This window comes from Stegostoma tigrinum, chromosome 22 (assembly GCF_030684315.1).
Source record: "Stegostoma tigrinum isolate sSteTig4 chromosome 22, sSteTig4.hap1, whole genome shotgun sequence".
Classification (NCBI taxonomy): Eukaryota; Metazoa; Chordata; class Chondrichthyes; order Orectolobiformes; family Stegostomatidae; genus Stegostoma; species Stegostoma tigrinum.
This window is the reverse complement of record NC_081375.1, coordinates 26,661,717-26,678,392: the sequence shown is the minus strand read 5'-3', so window position 1 is coordinate 26,678,392 and position 16,676 is coordinate 26,661,717. Positions and strand designations below refer to the sequence as shown.

General features: G+C 41.1%; 1 protein-coding gene across 4 annotated transcripts in view; it reads right to left on the bottom strand.

Moving 5' to 3' along the window:
- kif19 (kinesin family member 19) overlaps positions 1 to 16,246 on the bottom strand; it is a 202,381-nt gene extending 186,135 nt beyond the window's left edge. For 3 of the 4 annotated variants that reach the window (XM_048555506.2, XM_059653705.1, XM_048555507.2), the window contains exons 1-2: positions 15,690 to 16,246; positions 7,473 to 7,553 (exon numbers count right to left, since the gene is read on the bottom strand). In XM_048555506.2, the coding sequence (XP_048411463.1) occupies positions 7,473 to 7,553; positions 15,690 to 15,728 (120 nt within the window). In that variant the 5' untranslated portion in view covers positions 15,729 to 16,246. Of the gene's footprint in view, positions 1 to 7,472; positions 7,554 to 12,008; positions 12,111 to 15,689 lie in introns of those variants that run through there. The other variant, XM_059653706.1, reaches the window with a different exon arrangement.
- Positions 16,247 to 16,676: the final 430 nt, after the last annotated feature.

Genomic DNA, 16,676 nt, shown 5'->3' with positions numbered 1-16,676 from the left:
GTGATTGCACCCATTGTATTTTTAAGCTCTACCCGTACTGCCTCAGTAGATGAGTCCTCCAGTATGTCCTCTCTAAGTGCCGACGTGACATTCCCCCTGATTAGCAATGCACCACCTATCAAGGGACAAGTCAAGTTTCTCAATTTTAACTCACAGGCTCCACATTCACTTACAGCCACCCACTCTTCCCTTGTCAGCTTCACTTCCTTGCCCTCTCCACCAGCGCGAAATGCCACACTTTTCAACCCTAAAATTCTGCTGAACAAGGGAGAGGAGGGGAAAATTTATACTAGCTTTTTGTGACAATACATGGTAGTCTAATTGAGTTCAAACAAGCATTTGGTACACAAACAAAGTCTTGGGAAGCAATTATAGTTGTTGGAACATAGAACACAACAGCACAGTACAGGCCCTCAGTCCACGATGTTATGCCGACCTAGTATCCTACTAAGTTCAAACTACCCTGCATTCCCTACATTATACTATCATCCATGTACCTATCCAAGAGTCACTTAAATGTCTCTAATGTATCTGACTCCACTACCACCGCTGGCAGTGCATTCCATGTGCCCACTACTCTCTGTGTTAAGAACCTACCTCTGACATCTCACCATACCTTCCTCCAATCACCTTAAAATTATGTCCCTCGTAATAGTCACTTCTGCCCTAGAAAAAGTCTCTGACTATCCACTCTATCTACGCCTGTCATCATCTTGTACACCTGTATCAAGTCACCTCTCATCCTTCTTTGGTCCAATGATAAAAGCCCGAGCTCCCTCAACTTTTCCTCATAAGCCCTGCCCTCCATTCCAGGCAGCATCCTGGTAAATCTCGTCTGCACCTTCTCTAAAGCTTCCACATCCTTCCTATAATGAGGCGACTGCAACTGAACACAATATTCCAAGTGTGGTCTAACCAGGGGTTTACAGAGTTGCAGCACAACCTCACAACTCTTAAACTCAATTCCCCTGGCAATGAAAGCCAACATATCATATGCCTTCTTAACAACCCTGTCAACTTGGGTAGCAACTTTGAGGGATCTATGGACGTGGACCCCAAGATCCCTCTGTTCCTCCACACTGCCAAGAATCCTGCCATTAACCCTGTATTTTTTTTCATTCATTTCATGGGTCGTGGAGGTCACTGTCTGGGCCAGTATTCATTACCCATCCGTAGCCCTTGAGAAAATGGCAGTGAGTTGCCTTCTTGAACTGCTCCATGTGCTGTACACAAGAACCAAAATATCATTAGGGAGTGAATTCCAATGTTCAATTATCTAGCTACAAAGTCTAAGATCCTCTTTACTCTCTTCACTGTCCTGATGCCTTCATGAATATGTCCACCTAGTTCCAAGACAGCTTTTGCATATCACAGGCTGTAGAGTAATACCGATAGCTTACATAGTTCCTACTTATTACACTTTCACAACCATAGCACTTTTCGACATTAGAAATCATCTGCCACTTATTTGCCAAGCTTGCCATTCCATCCAAGTTCTGCTGTATTTGAGTAGTTTGTTTCCCATTTGTGTTTCTTACCCAAGTTTGCTATTCACTACAAAAAGTTATATATGTTTCAAACAACTCACACCAAAACATTTGGTGATGTATAAACCAGTAGACTAAATCCCAGAAGGTTAGCTCGGCTTTCAAGGATAAAGAAAATTATATGATGACTTGGTTGCTGTCATTTTGTATTTGAGCCAGTCTTTTTGAATTTTGGGCTTGCAGCAAATTACTCTGCACTGCTGAGTATTAAGTAAATTAAAGTTACCAGTTTGTTTAATGTGTGGTAAATCTTGTGAATATTAACCAGTGTAGACAGATGAGAAGTTGGTGGAAAATCTTCAGGTTAGTTTAAAGCTGTGAACTGGGAATTGTGTACTGAGAATGACTTGTGGACTTTAGGACCGCCTGGGGCAAAAGAAAAATAATTGACCAAACAAGTGGGGGCGGCACGGTGGCTCAGTGGTTAGCACTGCAGCCTCACAGCACCAGGGACCCGGGTTCAATTCCAGCCTCGGGCAACTATCTGTGTGGAGTTTGCACATTCTCCTCGTGTCTGTGTGGGTTTCCTCCAGTTTCCTCCACAGTCCAAAGATGTGCAGGCTAGGTAGATTGGCCATGCTAAATTGCCCATAGTGTTCAGGGGTGAGTGGGTTATAGGGGGATGGGTCTGGGTGGGATTTTTCAAGGGGCGGTGTGGACTTGTTGGGCCGAAGGGCCTGTTTCCACACTGTAGAGAATCTGATCTAATCTAAAGTATTTGCTTGTTTGTGAGGCCAGGCATAGGGGTTAATTGCAAGCTGATCCTTGATTAAAAGGGTTCTTATGGACATGGCAGCCTCAGGAAGAGTATTTAAAGTTTTGGCAAACATCTGTAGCTCAGGTTGTGGGTGAGGTTTGTTGATTTGATTGCTGAGCTGGCTTGTTCTTTTTCAGACGTTTCGTCACCATGTTAGGTGACATCATCAGTGCAGCCTCAGATGAAGTGGTGTTATTCTACCCCGTTTAGAATTTATACCATTTGGTCCGATGTGGCGTGTAGTGTCATTTCCGGTTTTGATCTGTATGGGTTTGTATATGGGGTCCAATTCCATATGTTTGTTGATTGAATTACAGCTGGCGAACCATGCCTCTAGGAATTCCTGTGCCTGTCTATGTTTGGCTTAGGTGACTATGGTTATCTTGTCTCACTTAAACTGATGGCCTTCGTGGTCTGACTGTACCGATATTAGGGAGAGTTTGTCATGCTGTTTTGCTGCTAGTTGATGTTCATGTATTTTGATGGCTAGTTTCCTTCCTGTCTGGCCAATGTAATGTTTGTGGCAGTCATTGCATGGTATTTTATAAACCACGTTGGTTCTGCATATTGTGATATGGGGTCTTTAATCCTTATAAGTGTTTGTCATGGAGTGGCTGTGGATTTGTGGGCCATCATGATTCTCAGTGGTCTCAGGAGTGTTGTTATCAGTTCCGATATGTTCTTGATGTAGGATAACGTGGCCAGTGTGTTAGGGCGCAGTGTCCTCCTGCTGTTGTCTATTTAGTAAGCATCTGTAGATGAAGTTGTGGGGATTGTGTTAAAACAGACAGCAGAAGTTGCCTGTAAATGAGGTCAGTACCTGCAAATTGGTTCTGACAAGTTTGGATGAGAGCCTATGTTCTCATAGATGGTAGTTGCTGAACAGCAATTGAGGCCGTGGGAAGAGATGATCAGTTCATTACAGCAGAACCAGAATTCAAGTTATTCATTTTATTATTTTTCTGAAGAGATGAGCTTGGCTGCTGATGACACAGAATGAAGATGAAAGCTCTCTGCCATATCCCACACCAGCTTCCAGAAGCCCAAAGAGTAGAAAACTCCATTAGAAGCATTACTACCCATACCTGAGTGAACGGAGGTGAACCTAATCAGCAGTTCCAGAAAAGCAACCAAGGAGTCAATATCTATGCCTGTGAAGGCATAGTGTAACACATTGTGAAAGCCAGTTAAGTTATCTGGTCAATTTTGTTGTTCTCTTGTATGTATTTCTTCACTGTGTTTGTTTGTTCATCTGTCTTTTGTGTGAATGGGGGCTAAAGACAAATGTTTCCAGTTTAAAGCATAGACATTAAACAGTTCACCTTACTGTTTAATTTTTAATTGTCTGAAGTTATTGTGTAATTAATAAATAGTTCAGTCTTGTGTTTATGATACTACTGAGTCTGAAAATAAATTATTCATAAAGTCTGGTTAGGAACCATCAGGGGTCTTCAACGATCTAATTTTACTGAGTTGGGATATTTTTTATAAAGATTGTTATGACATGGAGATAGACCTTCTGACTCCGTAAAAGAACATAAGAATATCAGAACATAAGAACTAGGAGCTGGAGTAGGCCATCCGGCTCCCTGAGCCTGCCCCGACATTTAATAAGATCATGGTGGAAAATCTTCAAGTTGGTTTGAAGCTGTGAACTGGGAATTGTGTACTGAGAATGACTTGCGGACTTTGGAACCGCCTGGGGCAAAAGAAAAATAATTGACCAAACAAGGGTATCAGAGATAATGGGAACTGCAGATGCTGGTGAATCCGAGATAACAAAGTGTGGAGCTGGATTAACACAGCAGGCCAAGCAGCATCTTAGGAGCACAAAAGCTGAAGTTTCGGGCCTAGACCCTTCTGAAATGTCAACTTTTGTGCTCTTAAGATCCTGCTTGGCCTGCTGCGTTCATCCAGCCCCACACTTTGTTAACTCTCATTGACCAAACAAGTATGTGTTTGTTTGTGAGGCCAGGCACGGGGGCCAATTGCAAGCTGATTCTTGGTTAAAAGGGCTCTTATGGACACGGCAGCCTGAGGAAGAGAATTTAAAGTTTTAGCAAAGATCTGTAGCTCCACTTACCTGCCCTCACACCATATCCCTTAATTCCTTTACTGTTCAAAAATTTATCTGGCCTTGCCCTAAACACATTCAGCGAGGTAGATTCAATGCTTCACTGGGCAGGAAATCCACAGATTCACAACACTTTGGGTGAAGAAGTTCCTCCTGAAGCAGATGTAGAAGCAGTCCTACATCTGCTTCCATTTATTTTGAGGCTATGCCCCCTAATCCTAGTTTCACCTGCTAGCAGAAACAATCTCCCTGCCTCCACCTTATCTATTCCCTTCATAATCTTATACATTTCTATAAGATGCTCCCTCATTCTTTTGAACTCCAATGAGTATAATCCCAGCCTACTCAGTCTCTCCTCATAATCCAACCCTCTCAACTCTGGAATCAACCGAGTGAATCTCCTCTGTACCCCTCCAGTGCTAGTATATCTCTTCTCAAGTAAGGAGACCTTACTGCACACAGTACTCCAGGTGTGGCCTTACCAGGACCTATACAGCTGCAGCATAGCATCCCTGTTTTTAAACCCCAACCCTCTGGCAATGACAGACAAAATTTCATTTGCCTTTTTAATTACCTGCGGCACCTGCAATCATACCTTTAGTGATTCATGCATAAGGACACCCATGTCCCTCTGCACAGCAGCGTGCTGCAATATTTTACCATTTAAAACATAGTCCATTTTGCTGTTATTCCTACCCCCAAAATGGATGACCTCACACTTATCAACATTGTACTCCATCTGCCAGACCTTTGCCCACTCACTTAGACTATATATATCTCTCTGTAGACTTTCAGTGTCTTCTGCACACTTTGTTCTACCACTCATCTTGGCATCATCTGCAAATTTTGACACACCACACTTAGTCCCCAATTCCAATTCATCTATGTAAATTGTAAACAATTGCAGTCCCAATATTGATCCTTGAAGCACACCACTAGCCACTGACCGCCAACCAGAAAAACATCCATTTACCCCTCCACTTTGCTTTCTACTGGTCAACCAATCCTCTATCTATGCCAATATATCACCCATAATACTGTGCAACTTTATCTTATGTAGCAGCCTTTGGTGTGGCACCTTGTCAAATGCCTTCTGGAAATCCAGATACACCACATCCACAGGTTCCCCGCTGCCCGCGCTGCAAGTAATGTCCTTAAAGAATTCCACCAAATTAGTTAAACATGACCTACCCTTCATGAACCCATGCTGGGTGGTTCCATTGGGAGAATTTGTATACAGATGTCTTGCTGTTTCTTCCTTTATGATAGATTCAAGCATTTTCCCCACGACCGAAGTTAAGCTAACCGGCCTATAGTTACCTGCTTTTTGTCTACTTCCTTTTTTAAACAGTGGCGTCACATTGGCTGTTTTCCAATCTGCGGGAACCACCCCAGAGTCCAGTGAATTTTGGTATATAAAATTTTCATTTATAACAGGATAAAATTAAATTGTTGAGGACCCCTAATAATTCATTCTCAAGGAATAGTGGTCCTGTACACTTAGATCCCATGATATGTTAATATTAAGATTTTAAAGAACTAACTCACTCAAAGTAAATTGAAACAAAATTTCTTTACCATGAGCATTTCCCCTAAGCTTAATTAAAAGACCCTGGTTCAGAGATTTCAAACAAAAACCTTGAGGTATAATTGTCTATCTTGCTTGGTCATAAAATCCTGATGGAAACGTAAACCGATTAGGCTACTAAAGTAGCTCTTACAAATTGTTTTAAAAGCTAAATTACCATTGCTACAGAAACACTTATGTTAATGATTTTTACACAGAAAACCCATATGTTATTAACTCAAAATTCAAAATCCAGATGTTAAATAAATTTTAAAAAGGTATAAATAAGTTAGCATCACAATGCTAAGTTTCAATATTCTTTGAACATAACTATTTAAAAATATGACGTTTTAAAAAATATTCTGTTTTCTATTTTTATGAACTAAATAAATGACTTCACATTTCCCCAATTTCTTCTCTTTCACATGACCTCTCTAGGTCTCTGGACTTTTGTATCCGCTTCACAACTTGCATTTTCACCTGGTTTGTATTGTATACAAATTTCAATGTATTCAATGGTCTCTTCGTTAACGTCATCAATACAGCTTTTAAATAGCTAACAGCTGAGCACTCATCCCTGTAAAATTAGAAATAATCTCCAGTGGTAGATTCAAAAAGTTATGTTTCTCATTGTTGTGAAGATAAATCATACTGAACATGGGGGAAATCTAATAGAGAAGTGCTGAGATTTGATGAAGACTGATTGCAGAATTGCTTTCATACCATTAATAGCATCCAGAGTTCTTTTGCATTGTGTGACTTACTGAGTGATTTATGTGACTACTATTCATTGCAGATGAAGTAAGGGGTTTCCACGAGTCATTATTTATATTGTTGTAATTTTCTCTCTAGTTTTAGCCACAAATTCTCTCCAGTGTTGTCCTCATTCTCCTAAGTATTTTTCTTATATTAATCTGGCCTAGTCATTGTTTGAAATTCAATCATTTTTTGCCCTTTCAGTATTTCACATGTCCTTGTTTTCCCCACTCAACTCCAGGAGAGATACCAGCATGTGGACAGTGCAAGTGTTTGCTAATATAATGGCTGCAATATCTCCTGTATTGTCTCCCTTCCCACTTACTGACCTTTGAATTTTAAGAAGTCCCATATGCACTTTACTACTTTATGTACTTCAAATGTAGCCACAACAATTTTCTTTTTATGTTTTTAAAATACCTTTTAAAATCGATTTTTCCAAGTTTCTCATTTTCTTTCCAAAGAGCCACAGCGTGCATGTTTTAAGACAAGGAAATCTAATTTGTTAAGACATACTTTGGAAAGAAAACACTGTCTCATGATTGAACTGTTATAGCCTGTAACTTGACATGAAAAAGCTTGAATAAATATGTATTAGATTGTGACAGTTCTGTACACAGTTATTCTGACATTCTGAATAAAGCATGTGAATTGATCTGCTTTGAGGGAATTTTGGAACCCCTTATACAGCAAAATCCAGACACCAGTTGTAGTCTTCTGAAAAGTTCTTTCAAATCAGGTTGAAGTAAAAAATATTTGGAAACACCTGACCTGCTCATCAACTTTGTGAGCAATGATTGTGGCTCCTTCTTCCACTTCTGTTTCATTGATGGGCCGAATCCGTAAGGCCACCTATGCATGGCAAAAGAAAAAGAAATTGGCAAAGAGTGAGATTCCAGCACACTCCACAAATCATAAGTATAAGAGAGATAGGAATATTATTATTGATTCCAATGAACGAAGACACACTAGTTGGAATTGGACAAAACGTCAGTACTTCTAAGTAACATTGTTTGATTTATTTCGATGATCAGCAGTGTAGCGGATTTGCATCAAAAATGCTAGCAATGAGTCTGCTGTTGTGTACCATTAGTCTAGGGTTTACAATAAAAAAAACTCTTTTTGAATCTTACTGTGCAACAGTGAGCACATTTTGTGGGTGCTAGCAGGAACAGCAATCGTGCATCATAACAAGTTGATAGATGAGTTTTAATATATTCTTTTCTGGAGTCTTGCCAGCCCAATTTGTTTCTTCCTGTCAGGTTGTGTTACCAAATGGAACACACAGAAGTAACTCTAATATGTTGTGAAATTGTTTCTGTTGCAAGTGAATAGGATTCATAATACTCTTCATCAGGGCTATATGCAACCTCCTGGAGAAACCACAGTGTAATATTTTCCCTGGATGAATGAATGCTATTATGATAGCCCATTTCTTCTTGGAAGTTATCCCAATGCTTTTAAATGGGCAACCAACCAAGAAAAGAAACAATACTGAGCCAACCCCTTGACTCAAGTAGCACTTTACATCTCTCAGGCTAGACCAAGAGTTGAGAGTTTACTTTAATTAGAAATATGACTTTGCATATTCGACCAAACAGTGTTAATTTAAAATAGTTCTCACTGGAGAGCATGTCAAAGAAACATAAGTGTCAGCACAACAGTCCTTCAACTATTATTTATTTTCTTTAACTTTCCATATTATACATATTTTTAAATTGAACAGACACATGAGATAGCGACTGTTTGAAGGAGAGGTGATCCCTCTTTGTTAGTGAGACTGTCAGATCAAGTTTGCTTTGCTACTACCTTTAGGTTTTGAATGGATTATATATTTGTGATTGTTGGAGTGATCAAATGAGTGTCATGCCAAATGAAACTCTAATAGGCTTCCTTTCATGAAGTGGCCAGTTAAGTGAATCAGTCCATCAGAGACTGCTATTCTGATCCTATTCAACTGAATAGCAAAAATAATTAATCCTCTGATTACCAGACTGTTGAGAAAGATTTGATTGTTCTTCAACAGAAACCTGTCTCCACCTCACAGAAAGCCAACACCGCGAAAACAATTCTGGCAGGCTCTGCTACCGGTGCAGAGACTTAGTGGATGCATCTCTAGGTTAGCGGTAGTGCAATGCTATTAGCCTTTTGGTTCTTCCAAACACACCTGCTGCTAGCAAGATTCCCTGAAGTAGCAAAAGCTCACAATGTCACTCCAACAATTTCCCGCTCATTTTCAGGTGTGCTTGTCAGTTTGATCAGCGCAGTAACTGGAGTTATAGATCCATGGGTCTGAGCACTTTAATTACATACTCAATTAAATGGTTCTGATGCAGGATAAAAATGTTGCCAATTGCTTTTGAGATCATTTAAAGTGTAAGACAATAAACACATTGCAATCATTTGTTGCACTTAATTCCCTTTGTGTAAATGTAATTCCTACAAATAAATTGAACCACTACTTTTAACCCGAATGACACATCTGAGCTTCTGTGGGCTGCGATCCTGGCAGTTTTGCCAGTGTTGCCCTCCAGCACTGACTCCTTTCAGAGTAAGAGATCAGTTGGAGGGCTGAACATTTGCATGAGGGAGGTGAATGCAAATATTAAGGTATTTTTGCCAGGTCCCCATGACACTCTCAAGGCTTTGGTTGGCTCCCAAGCAAGTGCAGTTGAATAAACTACACAAAAGAACCCTATAAAATTTGCAGTTTGTAAGTATTGCCATCTAGGGGTCTCAATTAATGGTCCATACATGAGCTTAAAACCTACCACAGCAGTTGAGGAATTTAAATGTAGCTAGTGCAATGTGTTTGGAATAATAAAAGGCTTGTATCAATAACAGTAATGGTAGAAACGCAAATGGACCTTTAGGAAAGGCAGCCTGAAGTCCTTTCATGGTTTGACCTAAATATGCTCCAAATCTAGAGTTATGTGGTTAACACTTAACTGTCATCTGGTCTGGCCTGGCAAGCCACTTGAAATGCACCATAATCAAAAAGGAAGAATAAAACTAGAAGGGACCCCCCAGCATCCACTGAGGCATTGAATTTGAGCTCGACAATGTCCAATCAGCCTTATCAAATCCACACCACTAACATCTGGTAATTTATGCCAAATAATAGAAGAGCCATCCCTTAGATGATACAAGCAACATCTACACAAGTCAGGCTTACAGTGTCATATCTATCAGTCAACATCCATGACTCCTCAATCCACCAACACTGGGTGTGCTTTGCGCTGCTGGCAGGTAGTGGTCCATTGGTATACAGTTAGGATAGAATGACACTTGTGGTGCTCTGCACTGACTCTGGATCCCATTAAGTGGCATGGCATCAGATCAAACACAAGCATGGAAACCTCCCACTGATTACAGCTTGCTAAGCTCCCTCAGTGCTGATGAATCAGTGCTTCTCCATGCGGTAGAAGTACTGAGGGTAGCAAGGACACAGAATGTACTCTGGGTAGGAGACGTCAATGGCCATGATCAAGACTGGCTCAGTAGCACCACTGGTTGTCATGCCGGCCATGTTCCGACCAATACACTTGCCAGACTGGACTAAGGGCAGCTGGTCTAAGGGAAAACCCACGCAAACTTTTAAAGTTGCAGCAGTGGATGTGCTATTATTGTACTAACTGTGCCATTAGGCAGGGAATTCCAGCATTGTGGCCAATCAGCAGTGAAAAAATGGTGATGCAGTCTTAATTTAGGATTATCCATGAATTGGTGGGGAACTACAAGTGATGGTGTTCTCATGCATCCTTGGTCTTCTAGAATCTAGAGGTCAGGGGCTCATGAAGTGTGTCAAAGGAACCTTGCAAATGGGACTCTCTACTTCCATGGTATCAATTTGGATGGTCTAACTGGTCAATTCAAACTCTCAGAATGTTGATGGTGGGTGTTTTAGTGGTAATGCTTATGAATGTCAAGGGTCAATGATTAGATACTCTCACTGCAAATGGCCATTACCGGATATTTATGTAAGACAAATGTTATTTGCTACTTATCAACTGAAGCCTGCAAGATGGCACAGACTACTTCAGTATCCAAAGATTTGTAAATAGATGTGCTTGTGAATGAGCTGTCATTTTTGATCTAGCTATCTGTTTACAATAGATATAAAAAGTATAGGGACCTGGATGTGAGTTTGCTCGCTGAGCTGGAAGGTTCGTTTTCAGACATTTCATCACCATTCTAGGTAACATCATCAGTGAGCCGCCGGTGAAGTGCTGCTGTTATGTCCCACTTTCTATTTATCTGTTTAGGGCTCCTTGGGTTGGTGATGTCATTTCTTGCATTGGTGATGTCGTTTCCTGTTCTTTTTCTCAGAGGGTGGTAGATGGGCTCCAAATCAATGTATTTGTTGATGGAGTTCCGGTTGGAATGCCATGCTTCCAGGAATTCTCATGCGTGTCTCTGTTTGGCTTGTCCTAGGATGGATGTGTTGTCCCAATCAAAGTGGTGTCCTTCCTCATCTGTACATAAGGATACTAGTGATAGTGGGTCATGTCTTTTTGTGGCTAGTTGATGTTCATGTATCCTGGTGGCTAGCTTTCTGCCTGTTTGTCCAATGTAGTGTTTGTCAGTATTTTGTAAATGACATTTGTTTTGCTTGTTGTCTGTATAGGGTCTTTTAAGTTCATTAGCTGCTGTTTTAGTGTGTTGGTGGGTTTGTGGGCAACCCTGATGCCAAGAGGTCTGAGTAGTCTGGCAGTCATTTCCAAAATGTCTTTGATGTAGGGGAGAGTGGTTATGGTTTCTGGGCACGTTTTGTCTGTTTGTTTGGGTTTGTCGCTGAGAAATCAGCGGACTGTGTTCATTAGGTACCCGTTCTTTTTGAAAACGCTGTATAGGTGATATGTAAGTATAGGGATATGTTCGCTAAGATCGCTCTCTCAACTATATTACCACATATGAATCATCAAGACTGTTCTGCCATTTCATTCAATCAGAGCTGATCTGTATCAGAACTCTATTTACCTACCTTTGTTCTACATCCCTGATACTCCTATCCATTAGAAGTCTATCAAATTATGTTTCAAAAGCTACAGTTGACCAAGAACCCACAGACTTAACTGAGAGGATGATTTTGATTTCCACTGCCATTGTGTGTAAAACTCATTCCCAATTATATTCCAACAAATGCCCAACTCAAGTTTTAGGATGACATTATCTTATTTTAAAAAGAACATACCCAATTATATCTTTTCTACCATTTTAATCAAATTCAATCATATCATCCCTCAAAACACCTAAACTTAAATGAAGTATGGGTCAAGTTATTGCACCATGTTCTTATCCGCTAACCTTTTAAGTGAAGGGGAAGAAGATTTCCTGAGTTTTCCTTCATAATGTGTCTTGTTGGCAAAAGTGCATATTCAATAAGTACTAGATTGGAGAAGGCTGAAATTGGCTTCAGCTGAGGGGGAGAAAACACACATCAAAGTCAGCATCTTTGCAGAGAAATTGAAGATAAAGTGAAAAATGAGAAAAAACTAAATGGTATTAGTTGTTAAACTTTAAGAAATGTTTGAACCTGGTCAAATTTCAGGGATTATCAAACATAAAAGCAGGGACATTTTACTGCAGTTGCACTGGGCCTTGGTGAGACCACATCTGAAGCGTTATGTACAATTTTAATCTCTTTATTTGAAAAGACATATGCTTTAAAAGCAGTTCGGAGAAGGTTCACTGCATTCATCATTGGAATAAATGATGTATCATACAAAGAAAAGTTGGACAGGTTGGGCCTCTATCTACTAGAATTCAGAGGAATGAAAGAAGATTTTATTGAAACATGTAGACCTTGAGGCAACTTGCTGGGGAGGACACCAGGAAAATGCTTCCCCTTGGGGAGACTAGAACCAGGAGACACAACTTAAGAATGAGGTCTCCCTTTTATGATGAAGATGACGATTACTTCCGTCTCTCAGATGGTAAGATTTCTCTTCCCCAGAATACAGTGGAAACAAGATCATTGAATTTACTCAAGACAGAGTTAGATCAATTTTTGACAGAAAAGACAGTTAAGGGTTATGAGGGCCAAGCAGGAAAGTGGAGTTGTGGCTACAATCAAATTAAACAGATCTTATTGAATGTGCAGCAGGCTTGAAGGGCTAAATGGCCTATTCTGTTCCTAAGTCCTATGTCCCCAAGTCAATTGCCATTAGGAAAATACACCAGATTCAGCTCTATTTAATAGACCTGTATTTAAATGCAAAGAAATCAGACTTGTAATCCAAATACTCCCAATAGATGGGGTGAAGCAACCCCACAACATATGGATTAGGTCTAAGTGATGCAGTCTTGTCACAACCAACTTTGAATGGTCATGGTTCATTAAACAACAAACAGGAAAGGAAGCTCCATGAATATCCCCATTCCCAATGATCAGGGAGCCCAGCACATCTGTGCAGAAACAAGGCTGATGTAACTGCAACTGTCTTCAGCTAGAAATGCTGACTGGATGATATGAACATATGAATTTGGAGCAGGAGTAGTCCATTTAGCCCCTTGCACCTGCTGTGTCATTTAATAAGATCATGGTTGACCTGATTACATCACATTCCAACTTATTCCTGATAATTTATTACCTCCTCATTTGTCAAGAATTTACCTACCTTTGCCTTAAAAATATTCAAGACTTCATCTCAGTCTCTTCCTGACCTCCCCAGCATAATGAAAGCAAGTTTTCAGCCATTGATACACTGCATGTGATTTCAAGAAACAGCTGAAGGCACTGGACATTTGCAAAGGCTAAGGGCACTGACAACATTCCAGCACTGAAGACTTATGTTACAGAGCTTGCCAAGCCCCTAGCCAAGATGTTCCTTGGATCAGGCTGGGCTCCCTGATCATTGGGAATGGGGATATTCGTGGAGCTTCCTTTCCTGTTAGTTGTTTAATGGACCATGACCATTCAAGGTTGGCTGTGATAAGATTGCACTGCTTAGATCTAAGCCATATACTGTGGAATTGCTTCACCCCATTTACTGTGAGTATTTGGATTACAAGTCTGATTTATTTGCATTTAAATACAGGTCTATTTAAACAGAGCACAGCTCTACTATTCAACAATGTGGAAAATTGTTTGGCTATGCCTTGTCTACAAAAAGCAGGTCAAACAAAACAAGCCAATTACTGCTCACTCAGTAAATGATTGTAAGGGTTAGTGACATGTCTATCAAGTACAGACTAGGTCACATTGGGATGGTTGGTTGGCACAGTTGAGTTGGTTCAAAGTGTCTGTTTCCATGATGTGTGACTCTGATTCTATCTGCTTAATGATAACTTGCTCAACGATACTCCATGAAATTCTGCCAAGGTCCCTCAGCTCCTGATAAACATGTACAAAAGAGCTGAAATCAAGAGATGAGGTGAGAGTGACTGCTTTGACATCAAGGCAGCATTTGACCAAATATGGCATGAAGGAGCCCAAGCAAAACCGGAGTCAATGGGAATCGTGGGAAAAATTTTCACTGGTTGGAGTCATACCTGGCCCATAGGAAAACATTTGGAGGTTAGGTCATCTCAGCTCCAGGAAATCACTGTAGGACTTCCTCAGGGTAGTGCCCTCAGCACAACTATCTTCAACTGGTTCATCAATGACATCGTACCATCATAGTGTCAGAGACTGAACTGTGTCTGATGATTGCATAATGTGCAGCACCATTAATGGCTCCTCAGATAATGGCACAGTCCATGCCCATAACCAGCAAGACCTGGGTAACATCCAAAGTTTGAGCTGACAAATGCCAAGTAACAATTATACTGCATAAGTTCCAGGCAAAGACAATTACCAACAGGAGAGAATCCAACCCTCTCCACTTGAAATTACCGTTGCTGCATCCTCACTATTCGCATCCTAGGGTTACCAATGACCAGACACTGAACTGAACCAGCCACATAGACACTGTTGCTACAAGAACAGACCAGATGCTATTAATTATGACCTCACCTCCTGATCCCACAAAGCATGCCTACCATCTGCAAGGCACAAGTCAGCAGTGTGAAACAATATTCTCCCCTGCCTGAGCAGGCGTAGCTCCAACAAAACTTAAGAAGCTTGACAGCACCAAGGATAAAGCAACCCACTCGACTAGCACCCCATCCACCATGTTCAACATTCATTTCCTCCAACAGTGACAAATAAGGACAGCAATGTATCCCGTTTACAAGATGCATTTCAGCAATTCACCGAGGCTTCTTTGAATGTATCTCCCAAACCCTCGGGCTTTTTGTCAGAGAAGAACACAGGCTGCAAATGCATGGGAACACCACACCTGCAAGTTCCCTCAAGTCACCCTTGAAACTATATCGCTAACTTGGAACTATGTTGTTGATTCCTCATTGTCGGTGGCTCAACATCCTGGAACACTCCTCCCATTAACCACACACCTGAGAGTCCCTACCCCATAGGGACTGCAATGGTTCAAGAAGGCAGCTCATTTTTACCTTCTCAATGGCAACTAGGAATGTAAAAACAAGACCTCTTTTCCTAAATACATTTGAAATTGTATCAGGTAGACAGCAGCAGTTTTCAAACTTGATATTGGAAGGCTTTGGAAAACGAACTTAAATCATTGAATACTTTTCATAACCTGATACCAACAGGAGATCTAATTCAAAACTCTGGACAAACAGGTTTTAAAGATTTACTTTTTTAAAATGATGATAACATTGAGCAGAAATGAAATTTAATCAACCAGTCCCATTTTCAAAGGCACCTGTTAAGGGCATCCCATGAACCTCAAGTAGTGATACAGAATTCCAGAGGGTACGGTGTAGTTATACTATTACACTTTCAAAGTTCCAGTCACTTTCTGCTTTTAATCCTGCAGATCTATTAAGCATGCGAGAAAGAGAATTCACTAAATGATACAATAGACGTGCATATTTGGCGCGGATGTTTAAACGGCAGTTCTACCGAGGGAGTGCAGTTTATGTTAAAACAGATTATTCGCATTTCAAAACTAGAAAAGAACTTACAGTCAATTGTTGGTCTTTAGATTCTCCTCCGTCCTTCATGATTCTTGGCAGTAGGTCGGATTGTACACAGTACCTGCCGCTGTTGCATGGCGCTAGGTTCCAGGAACAGTCAAGAGCACAGCCTGCCCTTTTAAAAGAGAGCTCACATCCTCAATGCTTTCACCTTGCTCACGTACAGCCTCAATATACAACACAATTCAGACACACAACTTTATCACAAAAACAGCCCGAAGTGCAGGTTTTCCGATGCGGACTAGTGCGCAATCTTGCAGCTTTATATATATAAAAAACAGGATTGAAATTATTGTTCCTCTGAAAGCTGTTCGCCTTTGGTCATTTTACCCTCTCTTTTTAAATGTTTAGGCTTCTCAAATGGAAGCGATGCTAATCAGAATCCCTGGACTAGCCCAGGCTCCTTCTCCCTGCCGATCCCTGGGTTGTGTGTGGATCTGATCTCTACCCTGGAGACCGAACGACTTTCAAGCCCGGCTCCCGTGCTCGAGAAATCCGAGCTGCCGGAGAGTGGGGCCGGTTCGGTGGGAGCTCACAGGGGCCGCCTGTCGGTGACCCACAGACCGAGCACTCAGATCCCCTTGTACGCAGCCATGAGATATCCCCGGTACAGACACCAGCGCATTGTCATCACATTCCCCAAACCCCTCCCCTACCAAAAGTAAAACAAAAAAAGAGAACCAAACTAGTCTTCGTTAGCGAAAATTCTTCTGTGAAGAAAACATTCTCCAGAAACTGCAGCCACAGGTTCCATTCTACCTTCAGAACCGAAAAACGCTTTCCAAGAACAGTTTAACGTTGCGGTTTTAAACCCTACAATCTCTGGTTTTGCAGATCATAAGCGCAGTTGTTTCAATCCAGTCTGTGATCGTTTTTTGCTCATATTTTACCCTAAAGTACCCAGAAAGGGCCCGCAGCCTCAGTTCACGGAGGCCATTTGGCCCATCCCGTCCCTGTCAGCTGTCTGGGCGAGCC